The sequence below is a fragment of the Rana temporaria genome, chromosome 3 (genome assembly GCF_905171775.1).
Source record: "Rana temporaria chromosome 3, aRanTem1.1, whole genome shotgun sequence".
Lineage (NCBI taxonomy): Eukaryota > Metazoa > Chordata > Amphibia > Anura > Ranidae > Rana > Rana temporaria.
Window position 1 is genome coordinate 53,449,570 of NC_053491.1, and position 17,791 is coordinate 53,467,360.

The following is a 17,791-nucleotide window of genomic DNA, read 5'->3' on the forward strand; positions in this document are numbered from 1 at the left end:
GACTCGGCTTGGGTGCCCCCATAGCAAGCTGCTTACTGTGGGGGGACTCTACAGGAGGGAGGGGCCAGGAGCACCGAAGAGGGACCCAAGAAGAGGAGGCTCTGGGCTACTCTGTGCAAGACCATTGCACAGAGCAGGTAAGTATAACATGTTTTATTTTTAACTAGAAAAAAAAAACCTGAGACTTTATCTCTTTTTAAATAAAAGAATGTATAAAAAAAAGTGGAAAATAAGTAATTTTGGAATCTGTTATTTACATCTTTTTTTAAGCAAGCAGCATGTGGTCTGCAGGGAAGCTGCACAGTAGGGTTGGACCTTGCTGGAAGTTCCCAAGCACAAAACTGCTTGGTGTCTGGATGTTCTATAGCGACCTTTAAGGATGAGCTCCAGCGTGTTTGCATAGTACACGTGCAGAGCCCGCCAGGAAGTCTGCACGGCGCTGCGCTAATCACAGCCAGGGAGACATTTGCCGATCTCTGCAGCTGAGCATCGGGGACAATGTCTCCCTGGCTGTGATTAGCACAGCGCCGTGCAGACTTCCTGGCGGGCTCTGCACATGTACTATGCAAACACGCTGGAGCTCATCCTTGGTGACCTTCAGCTTGGCTACAGAGGTTATTTTGTATTAAACAGTCAAATTAAAGCAGAACTCCAGTCCAAACTTCTGAGGGTTTTATGATTCCTCACCAGGACAGAAAGTGAGACGAAACTTCTCAAATGGGGGGTTTAGTAGCTTAGGGAAGAGTTATGACCTCTCTTCGCTTGTGTTTGCTATCCATGTAAGAGAGATCCACCCTTACCTCTTCCAGTGACAGGATGGCAAGCAGTGATTTTGTTGACTACAGCAGTATTTTTCATAATGGCGTACGTTTTGTAAGAAGCTATGACATCAATAAGGCCTCTATTACACGGCCGGGTAGCTGCGGCCACCGGTTTCCTGTGGCAAGAATCGTCGGATTGTTGCTGCTGGAATGACTGGAACGTGCAATCAGTAGCACCTGTTTAGCCCATTTAACCTAATCGCGGGCCAACAGCGACCACTGCCATTCGCATGTAGCCTCACACAAAGCAGATGGCTGCAGTTGGGGACAAAAGTCTAAGCCTAGAAGCAGATAACTGAATCCAGGCTTGGACATTTATCCCTATCCGCAGCTAACCACTCTGTGTCCGGCTACATGCAAAGAGCAGCGTCTGCTGTCAGCGCGCTATTGGTTTAAATGGTCTAAACGGGTTATGCTGATTGCATGACCTGGACATTCCAGCAGCAAGAATCCACTGATTTTTGCCACAAGAAACTTGCAACCATAGCTATCCGGTTGTGTAAAGGACGTCCTTCTAGTTCTTTGAGGAAACTGCCTTTTTATAAATACATGAAAAAGTAGTATAATATACAGTACTTATTGTTTTTCAGCGTATCGAGCTAGATTGGGAATGTTAAATACCATGTCAAAAATCAGAGGACAAGTTAAAACAACAGGATACCCTCAGACCGAAGGTTTGCTTGGAGACTCCATGCTACGATATGGCCGAGAACTAGGAGAAGAGTCAGAGTTTGGTGAGTGAATAGTGAGGAGTTGATGTACTAAGCTAGGTAAATAGGCAGTTCACGTTAATGGAATTGCAACTTTTCCGGATAATTTTTTTGCAAAGCTTAATGCATGAAGTGAATTTTTTTTTGTAAAGATTACCCAATCGCAGGCAATTAAACAAAGGAAAAAAGCAATGTTTGCAATGATTGGATGATGGAAGGCAGCAAAGCTTCACCTCATTCACTAAGCTCTGGGGAAACTTTCCTTGCAAGGCACAATTTCCCTTTCAAAGTGAATTTGCCTTTAGTAAATGAACCCCTGTATTAGTGTCAAAATATTGTACAATCGCAAACTTGTACAGCAGTATATTGCCTGTTTAAATTGCCATTATATTGTGAATATGAAAACAGAATTCCAGCAAATCATTGTTTTTACAAAATATTAATTATGGTGCCCATAAAAAATACTATTTTATTACAAAAGATTACCAATTTGACTTCATTGTTCCTTTTTTGTGCAAATATTGACTTTTTTAATTCATTTTTTAAAACATTTGTTTATACAGTATAGTATTACATGTAGAGATTTGTAAATTTATCAACAAAGGGGAGATCTTCGTAGCTCTGTGCTGGCATTCTGCTGTACAACTATCGACATATGAGCCAACCACTGAGGCAGGCAGCCAACCACCAAAGTCCGGCCCGTGGGCCAATTGCGGCCCTCGTTCCAGTTTAATGCGGCCCCACCGGTAATTTGGATATGTATATCTTTTGTGGCCCCCAATGAATCCCTGAGCGCCACTGGGATTTGTTGGGGGGCCACAAAAGCTATATACCGTATTTAACGTTCTGGCAGCCTCGGAGGGGACAGGGAGGGGGCCGGAAGAGTCCTGTCAGATTACATACCGGAGAATCTCCTGTTTACTCGGTGGCGTCTGTAATAGGAAGTCCCGTCTCCTGGGCTGCCATCGGACGTCTGTTCTAGGGCCGAAACAACTAATCGATTATGAAATTAATTGATTACAATTTTCATAATCGATTAATCAGCCAGTAACATAATGGAGTTAAAACTAAAATTGGCCCTTTATAGTACAAAAAAGCAAATCGCTACTGTAAATATTTCACTGTCCCACAGTAAAAAAAATGTTTTTGCTCTTTTTGTACTTATTTTTGTTTTTTTAACCCCATCATGTTACTAAACCTCTCAGGCCTGGGGGTCACACCTCTGTTTTTTGCAGAAACACACTACAGTTCAGTTACATGGTTTCCTATGGGACACGTTCACATCCATGATTTTTTTTCAGCTGCTGCATATTTGGAAAGGGCAAGGACTTTTTAACGCAAAACGGTGCTATTTTTTATTTATTTTTTTGGTTCAATATACTTCAATGGAGAAGCTGCAGAAAAGCATGTAATGTGTTTTTGCAGCGATTTGTGTTTTGTAATCTGCCCAACAACAAATTGGCCCAAAAAAAAAAAAAATTCAATTTTTTTTTTTTTTTTTAAGGCTATTATCCGATTAATCGAAACAATAATCAGCCAACTAATTGATTATGAAAAACATTAGCTGCAGCCCTAGTCTGTTCTGTCTATTGTAGGAGACGTGACTTTGTATTAAAGAGGCTGCTGAGCAAACAGGAGATTCTCTTGTATGTCATCTGTTGGCGCTCATCCCGCCCCCTCCCTGCCCCCTCAGAGGCTGCAGATGGCCATGGATCAGGCTGCACTGATGGCAATGGTGAGGCTGCATTCATGGCAATGGTTAGGCTGCATTGATGGGCAGTGAACCTTATTTTGCTGCACAGTTCTATATTTAAAATAAAATAAAAAACTCAGAAACTTCTCTCTTAAAGTGAAGGTGCGTGTTATACGTTGATAAATATGGTATATCCAAATAACACGCCCAAACTCATGCTTGGACTCTTCACCGCAGAGGCAAGAGAATTCTTGTTGGGCAGTGTATTCGTTAATTTGCATTTCATTTTAATGGTTCAAAGAATGTTAGGCAAAATGGTCGACCATGTTCACTTAATCAAATCCTGGCCCTCTTTGAAAAAAGTTTGGACACCCCTGCACTGAGGTATTCATAAAGCAGTTAATGTGACACAGGTGGTTAATCACTTCCTATAATTTAAAACCCATACATTTGCAAGATTCACCTACAGTGAATAGATGGGTGAATGTCACATTAAAAGAGAAGTATTGGTATTTTATTTAGAATCCTACTTACCTAGGTGGTACTTACCGATGCTGCATCTGTCTCCCACCGGCTCTAAGGTGATCGCCCAGTTCTCAGTGCTCCTTAAACAGAGCTGTGAATGTCAGTCACCGTGCTCTGCTTATTTTTTATTTAGTGTCCTTGAGCTTATGCTCTCAAGTGATGTAAATTATGTTCATTTGGTGCATAAACTCTGATGTTTGTCTTTTGAGGGTTATTTTTTATTTCATTTTTGAAGTGTCCTTACGCTTGTGCTCTCAAGTGATGTACATTTGATGCATACACTCTTTAAAAACAGCTGTGTGGAACACTGAGCACAAATCGCATTTAAAGTAAACTAAAAGAAAAACATTTTTTTTCATTAGAATAGAGTAAGGGAGGGTTATAGCCCCCATCCAGTTTAACTCTTGCATTGGGGTCCCATTGGGGAGATTTTCTTTTACTTCCTGTCCCATAGCTAAAACAGGAATTGAGAGAAAATCTCTCTAAAGTGAAGGAATCCCTGGTTTTCACCAGAGCTATTGTCCCCGTTAGGAAGTTATCCCCACTATTCCAAAATGTGAGATTTTCTTTTACTTCCACTTTAAATGATAATAGTAAACAGGACGAATAGGGTGAAATAAAGATACAGAAGGCAGTAGAAAAATTAGTTTAGAGAAGTATTACCAAAGCTTGGTGGATGTCAGAGCCGGTCCAGGCTCTGAAAAGATCCCAACCATATGGAATCCACTCTACAGCCTATATCAGAACCTGGCTCGGCCTCTTGGTGATCCGCTGAGAACCTGAGCCAGCCCCTCCCACCACCTCCACAGCCCAGCGCTTCAGTGAGTGCTGGAGGGGCAGAGCAGAGAGCCGGAGACTGACAGTCACCACTCTCTGATCAGAGCGGAAGAAGAGAACTGAGCGACCAGCAGTGTTTGCTCGCTCCGTTCTCACTGTAAAGCTGGCGGGAGACAAATGCAGCATCAGATTGATAATGCATCCACCGAGGATAGTATGTTTTATTTTTTAATACTTCTTTTGAAAAGCGCCGCTAAAACTAGCGGTGCTTTACGGCTAACACGGCCGCGCTAGCAATGTGAAAGGAGTCTTAATATTTGAGAAAATGGACTTGACTTTGTGGCAGTTCTTATATAGGCTTATGTAGTCCCAGTTCAACCTTGTACTGAGTTTGGAGGATCATCCAGGCACAATCACTGTGCTCCACAAGTAACCAAAAAGCATAAACTGCATTGCCTACAAATATGGCTGCATTTTGTGTACCTATATATTTCCATTTTCCATATTGTACATCAAACCATTAACCCACATTTAAAACAATATTTATATTAAGGGAATCTTTCACACATTAAGTCTATAATTCCCTTTAATAAACCAGAGTCCTATATTGCTAAGTACAGTGCAGCAGTTCTGTACTCTGCATGAGATTTTCCACTATTGTTTGCCTCTAAATGAATTATTTGTGGCTTGTGCAGTTTGTCAATAAACTCTCCATTTATACCAGGCAGTGCTTTGTTGGATGTCGGGGAATGTATGAAGCAAATGGGTGAGGTGAAGGATTCTCTCGATATTAACGTCAAACAGAACTTTCTTGATCCACTACAGTGCTTACAAGACAAAGACTTGAAGGAGATTGTGGTAGGCTGGCATTCAATATTTTCAATTTATTACACAGCTTGAGAATACCTGTAACCGTATTTAAAAAATCTAGTACTGAGGTATTGTTCCATGTTCAGTGACTATTTGCACAACGGGAACCTTTCTAATATTCGTTCAGCCAGGAAATTGCTTTCCTTAGTTCCCAGATGGAATTTGTTTACCTGGATCATTGATGATTAGGACACAGCTGTTTCCTGTACTTCCATCATCTCCCTTCCTAGTTCCAGACTGATCACTGAACATATAACTTTCTATGTAAACGTATTGCCCAGGTGGCTTAAAGCGGGGGTTCACCCTATAAACAAAAAAAAAAGCATAAAATTCGGCATAGTAGCGCGAGCTACAGTATGCCTGTCTTGATTTTTTTTATCCCCGTACTCACAGTGCACTCGTACATTGAAGATACCGACTCCCCACAGGGAACGGGCATTCCTATCCAGACGGAGGATGATTGACGGCCGGCTCTGGCATGTCACGCTTCTCTGGAAATAGCCGAAAAAGGCTTGGCTCTTCACGGCGCCTGCGCATAGTCTGCGCGCAGGCGCCGTATAGCGCCGCGAAGAGCCAAGACCTACTCCGGCTGTCTTCGGGGAGCGTGACGTGCCAGAGCCGGCCGTCAATCATCCTCCGTCTGGATAGGAACGCCCATTCCCCGCGGGGAGACGGAATCTTCAATGTAGGATTGCACTGTGAGTACGGGGATAAAAAAATCAAGACAGGCATACTGTAGCTCGCGCTACTATGCCGAATTTTATGCTAAAATGCTGCTATGGAGGGTGAACCACCGCTTTAAAGTGGAGGTTCACCCAAAAAACAAGTATATAACATTACATTCAGTATACCTCAAACATGTACAGTATGCCGTTTTTTTTTTGGGGGGGGGGTGTGTACATATGGTATTATCGGTATTTTCCTCCCGGCTTCCGGGTACTCGCTCCCGCGGGAGTGGGCGTTCCTGTGCAGTGCCGCAATGTCATCTGGGACTTCGCCCATATGATTGACGTGCCTGAGAAAAACTCCCCCCGGCTAATAAGGCACGTCACTACTTTCCGAAAGTAGCCGAACCGTGAGTCGGCTCTATAAGGCCCCTTCGCAGTCAGCTCTACACGGCTCCTAGTCGGTACGCAGGCGCCGTATAGAGCCGACTCGTGGTTCAGCTACTTTCGGAAAGTCGTGACGCGCCTTATCAGCCGGGGGGAGTTTTTCTCAGGCACGTCAATCATATGGGCAAAGTCCCAGATGACATTGCGGCACTGCACAGGAACGCCCACTCCCGCGGTAGCGAGTACCCGGAAGCCGGGAGGAAAATACAGATAATACCGTATGTACACCCCCCAAAAAAAAAAACAGCATACTGTACATGTTTGAGGTATACTGAATGTAATGTTATATACTTGTTTTTTGGGTGAACCTCTGCTTTAAGCAGCAGCTGAACTTAAAGCTGACCTCCATGTATGATCTTTAGGCCTCATGCACACTGGATGTTTTTTTGACATTTTTACAGCTGCTGTTTTTGGCTGTAGATGTTTTTTTCTACAGCCATTAAACTCTCCATCATGTTATCCTATGGTGTCCATACACACATAGGCCTGGATTCACATACAGCGGCGCATAGTTATGCTGGCGTAGCGTATCGAATATACGCTACGCCAACGTAGCGGCGAGCACAGTATTCACAAAGCACTTGCTCCCAAATCTACGCTGGGTTCCCTTGGCGTAACTCGTCGTAAGTGGTAGTGGGCGTGAGCCATGCTAATGAGGCGTGACCCCATGTAAATGATGGGCTGAGCACCATCAAGATACGAATAACGAATGGCACATGCGCCGGCTCATGGACGTATCCCAGTGCGCATGCTCGGAATCACGTCGGAACGAACGCCAATGATACGTCGCATCAATGCCTACGACGTGAACGTAACCTACGCCCAGCCCTATTCACGTACTACGTAAACAACGTAAAAAACGATGTTCCCCGGTGCAGCCATTTGCATTGAGGGTGCTGACTTACACCTGCTATATGAGTCGTAACTTTATGCTGGACGTACGACTTACGTAAACCGCGTATAATAATGCCCTGGGCGCAAGTACGTTCGTGAATCGGCGTATCTCACTCATTTGCATATTCGAATCGTAAATCAATGGAAGCGCCTCTTGTGGCCAGCGTAAATATGCGCCCACGATACGACGGCGTAGGAAACTTACGTCGGCCGGATGAAGCCTATTTACAGGCGTATCTTGCTTTCAGAGTCAGGCGCATAGATACGACGGCGCATATGTGCATTTACGTGGCGTATCTCGAGATACGTCGGCGTAAGTGCTACGTGAATCCGGGCCATAGGCTGTTATGAGCAGTTTTGAGCAGTAAAAAAAAAACAAAAAAATATTGGGTTCTGAGAGGTGTTTTTTTAGCTGTGAAAACATTGCAACTAGGGTTGTCCCGATACCGATACTAGTATCGGTATCGGAACCGATTCCGAGTATTTGCAGGAGTACTTGTACTCCCGCAAATACCCCCGATGCCTCATCCGATAACACCCACCCCCCCCCCCCCCCGCCGCCGCCGCTTGTGTAATACGGGCGGGGAACATTACAGCTTTCATTTGAATAGCTGTAGTGATTCCCGCCACGCCGCGTATAGACACTCCCCCTTGCTCGGGTGAACTGTCCAATCCCGAGCAAGGGGGAGTGTCTATACGCAGCGCGGCGCGAATCACTACAGCTATTCAAATGAAAGCTGTAATGTTCCCCGCCCGCCTGTATTAACCAGGCGGCGGCGCGGCAGCATGCAGGTAAGGGGGACATAGCTGGATATGGGGGAGACATGACTGCATATGGGGGACATGGCTGCATATGGGGGACATGGCTGGATATGGGGGGAGACATGGCTGCATATGGGGGGAGACATGGCTGCATATGGGGGGAGACATGGCTGCATATGGGGGGAGACATGGCTGCATATGGGGGGAGACATGGCTGCATATGGGGGGAGACATGGCTGCATATGGGGGGAGACATGGCTGCATATGGGGGGAGACATGGCTGCATATGGGGGGAGACATGGCTGCATATGGGGGGAGACATGGCTGGATATGGGGGGAGACATGGCTGGATATGGGGGGAGACATGGCTGGATATGGGGGGAGACATGGCTGGATATGGGGGGAGACATGGCTGGATATGGGGGGAGACATGGCTGGATATGGGGGGAGACATGGCTGGATATGGGGGGAGACATGGCTGGATATGGGGGAGACATGGCTGGATATGGGGGACATGGCTGCATATGGGGGGAGACATGGCTGCATATGGGGGAGACATGGCTGCATATGGGGGGAGACATGGCTGGATATGGGGGGAGACATGGCTGGATATGGGGGGAGACATGGCTGGATATGGGGGGAGACATGGCTGGATATGGGGGGAGACATGGCTGGATATGGGGGGAGACATGGCTGCATATGGGGGAGACATGGCTGCATATGGGGGACATGGCTGGATATGGGGGGGACATGGCTGGATATGGGGGACATGGCTGCATATGGGGGACATGGCTGCATATGGGGGGAGACATGGCTGCATATGGGGGGAGACATGGCTGCATATGGGGGGAGACATGGCTGCATATGGGGGGAGACATGGCTGCATATGGGGGGGACATGGCTGGATATGGGGGGGGGGACATGGCTGCATCTGTGGGGGGACATGGCTGCATTTGGGGACACATTTAAAAAAAAGTATCGGTACTTGTACTCAGTCCTAAAAAAGTGGTATCGGGACAACCCTAATTGTAACCCTGATAAACGTCGATTAAACGCTTAAAAACGTGGCTCACCAGTGTTTTTGGAAGTTTTTGATAAGAAAAAATATATATATATATATATATAAAGATGCCAACGCGGAAAAAACAATAAACGCTATTGCAAAAATGTTGAAAAACTCACTGCAAAGCTACTGGCGTTATTTGAATGTCCAGTGTGCATGAAGCCTTATTGTGTAGTTACATTAATCCAGCGAGGACCATTGTAAGTAGGTAAATCCCAAACCTGTGGGACTGCTAGAAAAGCCGACCATTGCTTTTAGTAGTCGCTGCTACAGCAGTGATTTCCACTGTCTTCCAGGTTTGGTGTCGGGTAGCTTTCCTTCTGTTCACTGGGGGTCTCTTTGTTGGCACTGCTGCCATTCACAGAACACCTATTTGTTTAACGACTACAAGGCATTTTCTGATTGGATGAGGTGGGGCTGGTGACATCACCACCCCCACCTCTCCATCTCGCCCAAACAGAAAATGCCATGTATTCACTGAAAAAATGCAAGGTGTTCTGTGAATGGCAGAACAAGCGACCCTCTGTGGTTGCTATCCAGGATGGAAGCTGCTCATCCAGAAGCCAGAAAATTGCAATGATCACTGTCATGGCGGCAACTACTACAGTGATTCTCCACTTCCACAGAGGTCCCTCAGGTATGAGACATTCATATTATACATTATTCTAAACTGGAGCAATGTAAATAAAGATCATTAAAAAGCATATCGCTCAGTGCAAGGTACATAAGCGTGGGCAATTCTTTCCTGTATCTGATATGATGAGCCAAATCTCCAATGAAACTGGAATTGTAATGGGAGCACCATTTATCTTTCCTTAAAGGGGTTGTAAAGTTAGTTTTTTTTTTTAAATAACAAACATGTTATACTTCTACTGTGCAGCTCGTTTTGCACAGAGTGTCCCCGAACCTTGTCTTCTGGGGTCCCTCGGCGGCTGTCTCGGCTCCTGCCTGCAAGAACTCAACACATGCGAGCGAGCTCGCATGGTATTGAGTGGGCGCGCTCCTGTGATACAGCCAGCGGCTATTGCCGCTCACTGTATGACTTGGCCCCTCCCCCGGCGCATATTGGCCAGCTGAAGTGGTTGTAAACCCTCACATATACCCAGTGAAGGTACTATCCTCAGATGATGCACAGAGATGAAACAATTTCTCCTACATAAGGGGTACCTGTCTAGTCCAGAATTTATAAGCTTGTCTGAGAGTTCAGAAAGCAGGGGGGGGGAGAGCTGAAGCTACACTCTGCAGAGCTCATTGAGGAGAGCTCTGAGAGCTGATTGGAGGGAAGGGGCATGCCCCCTTCACACAGCACACAAGCTGAGGCTGTCAATCATCTGGAGATTCCTCCCCTGTCACCATTTTTCTCTTGGTGTCAGTAAAACTTGTCAGAAGTGATTCATGCTGATAGCAGAAGAATGAAGCAGCAGAAGAAATTATACTTAGTGCTCTTAATTGAGACAAGTAAACAGTATAGAAGGATATGCTTTGCTCATATTTCATGTCTGAGGTTTACAACAACTTTAAAAATTCATATTCGTTGGCTTAAAGTGGTTCTCCAGCCAAAAATGTATAATCTGTCTTTAGCAAGCTTTCTGTTGGATATGTACACTGACAGTATGCTCATTGTTGAAAAGCTTATTTAACCTATGGCCAAATGAGGCCAGTGCCAGCCTCTGTTCGATCCGGGTGGACGCCATATGACTGCGGGGCAGCACTGCGGTACAATCTGTCACCGGCTGTGTCCACGGCACACAGCCAATGACTAATCACTGTACAGGCCCACTGCCGGTACCATGTGACCGATGTAACAAATCACAGCAGGTCACATGACAGTTGTAAACAATTGATGGCTTCCTTTCAAGCCATTTATTATCTACAATTGCTTGCTGTGATCGGTCACAGTGATCCCATGGTACAGACTCTCGCAATCCATCTGTGCCATGTGATCAATCGCAGCTAATCGCAACAAAACTTTTTTATTCAGTAAAATGCTTGCATATAGCAATGAAATGCATTGCTATAAGCAAACCTAATGTGTAAGCTTTCAGGTCCCTCTTTTCATCAAGCTCAGTCAATGCATTGTTAGGGTAATGAGAACAGATGACTGTTAGGTTAGTAGAAGATTTGCTGTGATTGAATGTTATAAGAGTTCTATGAGCTTTCAGGGGGTTTGAGACCACCAAAGGTAGAAAGATCAATAATGAATGTCGGATCGACAGGTTGGGTATATTCAGCCTGCCCATTCATGCTTCCAATCTCGACTGGTTCAGCAGGAACAGTCTATAGCTGGCATAAATCAATGTATTGCTTTGAATTTGTATTCCATAAAACTGATTAATATATTCAAACTAAAATCACCCAGGTAGTCCTTGCACCCCAGTGCTGGTGGTTAAAGCTGAGTTCCAGCGATTTTTTATTTTTTTATTATTTTTTTTTATTATATTTTTATTTTTATTTTTAAAGCCAGCGGCTACAAATACTGCAGCTGCTGACTTTTAAAATAAGGACACTTACCAGTCCGGGGCGCCCGTGATGTCCTCACCCGAAGCTGACCTGTCCCTCAGCTCAGCGGGTGCAGGTGCCGGCATCTTCAGTAAGGGAATCAGGAAGTGAAGCCTTGCAGCTTCACAGCCTGGTTCCCCACTGCACATACGCGAGTCGCTCTGTGCATTCTGAGTGGTCCCTGCTCTCTTCTGGGACCTGTGTGTCTCCCAGAAGACAGCAGGCAGGACAGAGGGGGGGGGCTGGACATGGCGTAGATCACAGCGGATTCTGGCGGGGCCGGATATGGCATAGATTGCTGCGGATTCTGCGGGGACAGAGGAGGGGCCGGACATGGCGTAGATCGCTGCGGATTCTGTCGAGGACAGAGGAAGGCCCAGACATGGCGTAGATCGCTGTAGGTTTTGCTGAGGACAGAGGAGGGGCCAGACATGGCGTAGATCGCTGTAGGTTTTGCTGAGGACAGAGGAGGGGCCAGACATGGCGTAGATCGCTGTAGGTTTTGCTGAGGAGGGGCCAGACATGGCGTAGATCGCTGCGGATTCTGCTGAGGACGGAGAAGGGGCCGGACATGGCGTAGATCGCCGCGGATTCTGCCAGGGTCAGAGGAGGGGCCAGACATGGCGTAGAACGCTGCAGATTTTGCTGAGGACAGAGGAGGGGTCAGACATGGCGTAGAACGCTGCAGATTTTGCTGAGGACAGAGGAGGGGTCAGACATGGCGTAGATCGCTGTGGATTCTGCCTGGGACAGAGGAGGGGTCAGACGTGGCGTAGATCGCTGCAGCTTCTGCCGAGGATGGAGGAGGGGCCGTACATGGCGTAGATCGCCGCGGATTCTGCCAGGGTCAGAGGAGGGGCCAGAAGTGGCGTAGATCGCTGCGGATTCTGCCGAGGAGGGGCCAGACATGGCGTAGATCGCTGCGGATTCTGCCGAGGACGGAGGAGGGGCCGGACATGGCGTAGATCGCTGTGGATTCTGCCGGAAGTGGGAGAAAATACCTGTATTAGACAGGTATATGCTCCCCCCTCCCCCTGAAAGGTGTCAAATGTGACACTGGGGGGGGGGGAATCCAGAAAGCGAAAGTTCAATTTTTTTGGGTGGAACTCCACTTTAATAACTATCAATTGTCTAAAAGAAAAATGCACTCATCCAGCTCCCTTTTTACACTTCCATATCCTCTAATGATATCTTATTGCATCTTCCGGATTAAATCTTTTCCCCCATTGGTATGTTGGGCTCTGAGATTTTGTATATTTTAATGAACCATTTTTTTTCTCTCAGTATCACCTGAAAAAGCTAGAAGGCCGGCGTTTAGACTACGATTATAAAAAGAAGCGACAAGGAAAGATTGGAGATGAAGAAATTCAACAAGCGGTGGAAAAATTTGAAGAATCTAAAGAACTTGCTGAAAGGAGCATGTTCAATTTTCTAGAAAATGACGTACGTATGCAGCTTCTTTGGGTGGGACACACGTCTGCACTGCTATGAGGAAAATGTGTCGTGTATTATTTCTAAATGGTTTACCTTCAATCTGCAGCAACTCAATGATAAGACATTCATCATATACAGATCGGTACAAAGATCGGTGACTGTAGGGGGACACGGGAGGCAATATGACTGCAGATGTGGGAAGCTTAGTTAAATCTAGTCAAGTCTATGAATGTGTTAAATTATGGAGAAAATGCAATGTATAAATAGAGAGCTAGATTCACAAAGCCTTTACGTCGGTGTATCTATTGATGCGTTCACGTCGAAAGCATTGAGCCGACGTTTCTTAGGGAGTATTTGCGACGCGATTCTGAGCATGCATGCGCCGTAAGAACGGCCATTCATTTACATGGGGTCACGGCTAATTTAAATGAGGCACGCCCCCTACCTGCCTATTTTGAATTAGGCGGCCTTACGCCGGCCTATTTACACTATGCCGGCGCAATGTATGGCGCGAGATATTAGAGAATACTGTTCTGGGCTCCCTGATTTACGTTGGCATAGTGCATATGAGATGCGCTACGCCGGCCAAAAGGTACGCTGCTGTACCTGAATCTAGCTCAGAGTATTTTGGCAAATCTTATCTAACTTTACCTTTTTAGTAACTATAGAATATGAAAAAGCATTGGTGTGCGCAGGGGGTGTGCCCTAATCGCTACGTGCTGTGACGATTTTCCCCACTCCTGGCCAGGCTTCCCTCCATTTTGCCCCCCCCCCATTAAAGTGCTGCTGGCTTCCCTCCTCTCCTTTCAGCTGCTGCGGGGATGTTTCAAGGGGGGGCCATTGTCCCACACCGTTCTCCCGTGCCCTCCACCGCTTACCGGAGCCGTTTTAATTTTTTTATTGCATTTTAGTCTAAATATGAGATCTGAGGTATTTTTGACCCCAGATCTCATATTTAAGAGGACCTGTCATTATTTTTTCTATTACAAGGGATGTTTATATTCCTTGTAATAGAAATAAAAGTGACCCAATTAAAAAAAAATAAAAAGTGTAAAAATTAAAAAAATCTAGTAAAATACATAAGAAAAAAATAAATACATTTTAAAGCGTCCCGTCCCGACGAGCCTGTGAGTAGCGCCCGCATATGAAAACGGCGTTCAAACCACACATGTGAGGTATTGCCGCGATCGTTGGAGCGAGAGCAAAAATTCTAGCCCTAGACCTCCTCTGTAACTAAAAACATGCAACCTGTAGAATTTCTTTTAAACGTCGAGTATGGAGATTTTTAAGGGTAAAAGTTTGTTGCCGTTCCACGAGCGGGCGCAATTTTGAGCGTGTCGATTTACTCGGCGTAACATTATCTTTCACAATATGAAAAAAAATTGGGCTTACTTTACTGTTTTATTTTTTAATTAAAAAAAGTGATTTTTTTTTCCAAAAAAGGGTGCACTTGTAAGACCGCTGCGCAAATACGGTGTGACAAAAAGTATTGCAATGACCACCATTTTATTCTCTAGGGTGTTGGGGGAAAAAAAGTATAATGTTTGGGGGTTCTAAGTAATTATCTAGCAAAACTTTTAACTTGTAAATACTGAGTCTGAAAAACAGGCTTGGTCCTTAAAGCGGAGTTCCGGCCACAATTTCACTTTTTAAATATAAATACCCCTGTAATACACAAGCTTAATGTATTCTACTAAAGTTAGTCTGTAAACTAAGGTCCGTTTTGTTAGGTTGTTACAGCATTTAGACACTTTATAAAATAGAAATTGACTGGGGCCATCTTAAGTGTGGGCATCATGAAGCCAGACTGTAGGACTTCCTGGATTTCAGCCTTGCAGATCTCGCACATGCTCAGTGCTGCACAAGCAGTGTCAGATCAGGTTTCAGCACCTGTGCTGTCCAAGTCACATGATTCTTTGAGACTGGGGAGTGCACAGACTCCTGGAAAGTTACACCCACCACATTCCCAGGAGTCTGTGCGGTGTAGGTTAGGAAGCTTAAGCACCTAGGTGCAGGAAGTGGGAAGAGTAACTATTCTGCCTAGCAACAACACTTTGAAGGCATCTAAAAAAAAAAATTTTTTTCGTAAAGGACTAATGACATTTTTTTAAAACTACTGATGTAATGTTATATTTATGGGTGGAACTCCACTTTAACTGGTTAAAAGAGAATGATGAACAAAGCTTTTCTGGCCATACATCTCTTCTGGGTCACAGGAGTGCACTTGCTTTTGCTCTCCTGTGACCCAGAATCGGTCACCAGTGGGCTAAAGCCCACTATCGGCTGAAGTCGCAGAACGGCTCCAGGTCATTGGAGGAGGAGGATTTCTGCAAAAAAAATGACACAGGAGCACAAGGCACATACTCGTACTGTATCTCCCTGAAGGTGAATTATGTCCCTTGTGCTTATTTTTTATTTTATAAATTTTTATAAATTTAACTGCAGTAGAGAATAGTCAGGTCACCAGGCTGGCTCTGTTTTCTGACAAGGATGTACAAATCTGAAACGGAAGGGACAGAAATAGAACTCCTCTGGCAGGTATAACGGCTTCCATATACATATTTCCTCTATATAATTAGCTGGAGTTCAGCCTAAACCTTCTCCAGCCTTCCCAAGTCAAATGACCAATGTAGGGTACATGTGACTTGATTTGGGAAGGCAGAACATTTCCCGCGTCTCCATAGTAATGTGCAGTTCACGTCTTTCCCTCTGCATACATAATAATTGGCTAATTACATCACACATGAATTACCGTATTTATCGGGGTATAGCGCGCGCCGGCGTATAACGCACACCCCAAGCTTAGAAGGGAAGTTTAGGAAAAAACTTACATTTTGGATGCTCGGCCTTGTCGGTGTCTGTCTGCTGTCGGCGGCCTTGTCCGGCATCCGTCTGCGGCCTTGTGCGTGGTCCGTCCAGCCTTGTCGGTGTCAGTCTGCTGTCTTGTCCGGCGTCCATCGGCGGCCTTGTCCGGCGTCCATCGGCGGCCTTGTCCAGCGTTCGTCTGCAGCCTTGTCGGTGTCCGTCGCGTCCGTCTGCCGGTCCGTCCAGCCTTGTCGGTGTCCTTCGCGTCCGTCTGCCGGGGGTATCAGCGTTGTGTGTTTGAATTTGGCGCCTCGGTCGAGCTGTGCAGAGCCTGATTTCCGGTGTTTTTGGCTCCTCTCGCGTGGCTGCGGGTGGAGCCGAGTGTGGCCGAGCCTAGCCGAGTGCACAGTACACTCGGCTCGGGGCTTTGTCGGCGGCACTCAGAGACAGCGAGGATCGGCGTATAACGCGCACCCGCGATTTTCCCCTGATTTTAAGGGGAAAAAAGTGCGCGTTATACGCCGATAAATATGGTAATAGCATGACCTGTATACATCTGAATGAGCCTATTAGGGTGCGCTCATTTATTTCCATCTCCGTCAGCCAGAAATAACCTAAACCACAAAGAAATGTCTAACTGGTTAGTTGACTTTTTTTTTAACCCTTGACCAGAAATGTGTGTTTGATGATCTTATTTGGTGATAACGATTAATTAGATGCATGTGCAGACATTTCTTCCAGTACTTCAGTGAGAAAGTAACTTAGCGTTGCCCCATTGTGGACATTCTTTGAACTGCTGTATCTTTTTACCTAAACTTTTATTACTATTATCATACAGGCTTTATGTAGTGCTTTACTTTATAAAGGGTGTTGGTACAGTTACAATACAATTCAAAACAAGGAGGTTAGGAGGATCCTGCTCCTGTGAGCTTACAATCTAAAAGGAAGAAATAAGTGACACAAAAGGTAAAGACTGAGGAATGAGCGATTTTTATGCGACTTGAAGGTTCAGTTGTTAGGTGAAGTCAGGATAGGCTTCCCTGAAGAAATTGGTTTTCAATGATCACTTGCAAGTAGCTAGAGTAGAAGATAGCTGGGCAGATTGGGTTAGGGAGTTCCAGAGGATGTGCAAGGCTCTAAGATAGTCCTGGAGACAAGCATGGGAGAAGGTGGTAAGGGAGGGGTGAAGAGGACGGTTTTGGTGAAATATTAAGATAAGATTGGTCATGTAGCTGTGGGCAGAGTTGTGGTTCGTTCTGTATGATGATGTTACTACTTTGAGTTTTATTAGTTGGGCAATCAAAAGCTAATGAAGGGATTAGCAGAGAGGATCAGAGGACACCGAGCTGAAGGTAAAGAGGCTGGGTCTGACCACAGCATTCGTGATAGACTGGGGGGGATAGCCTGAGTAGAGGTAGGCCTATGTGTAGGGAGTTCATTAACAAAAAAACGATGCTAGTGCTCAGGATGCAGGTAAAACGGATCGCAACAATAGGAGTAATAAAAACAGGACCTAGAAATGGATATAAAATCAATATAGAAAGTCCATGGGTAAGGGTAAAATGTCCAATAATTTGAAGGTGGTAAAATCTTGAAAGGTGATGATGATGTAGAATGGAGTCTTGGTTAACAAGCACTAAAGCCTCATACACACGACTTGGATTTTCCGCAGACACAGCCTAGCACATTTGCGTTGGCCGTGAACTTGTAGTGCATATAAACTGCAAAGAATTGTCGGCCAATAAACACAAAACTATGTGGTTTTTCAGCTCTTTAGCGCCACCCTTTGGGCAACTTCTGCTAATATTGTGTTATGGTGAGAATGC

The 17,791-nt window shown here is 45.5% G+C and overlaps 1 protein-coding gene across 1 annotated transcript in view; it reads left to right on the top strand.

Annotated features, from left to right (window-relative positions):
- SH3GL3 (SH3 domain containing GRB2 like 3, endophilin A3) overlaps positions 1–17,791 on the top strand; it is a 181,842-nt gene that overhangs the window by 135,707 nt on the left and 28,344 nt on the right. Inside the window, exons 4-6 of the mRNA XM_040342568.1 lie at positions 1,412–1,555; positions 5,251–5,384; positions 13,011–13,169. Coding sequence (XP_040198502.1) covers positions 1,412–1,555; positions 5,251–5,384; positions 13,011–13,169 — 437 coding nt within the window. The remainder of the gene's footprint in view (positions 1–1,411; positions 1,556–5,250; positions 5,385–13,010; positions 13,170–17,791) is intronic.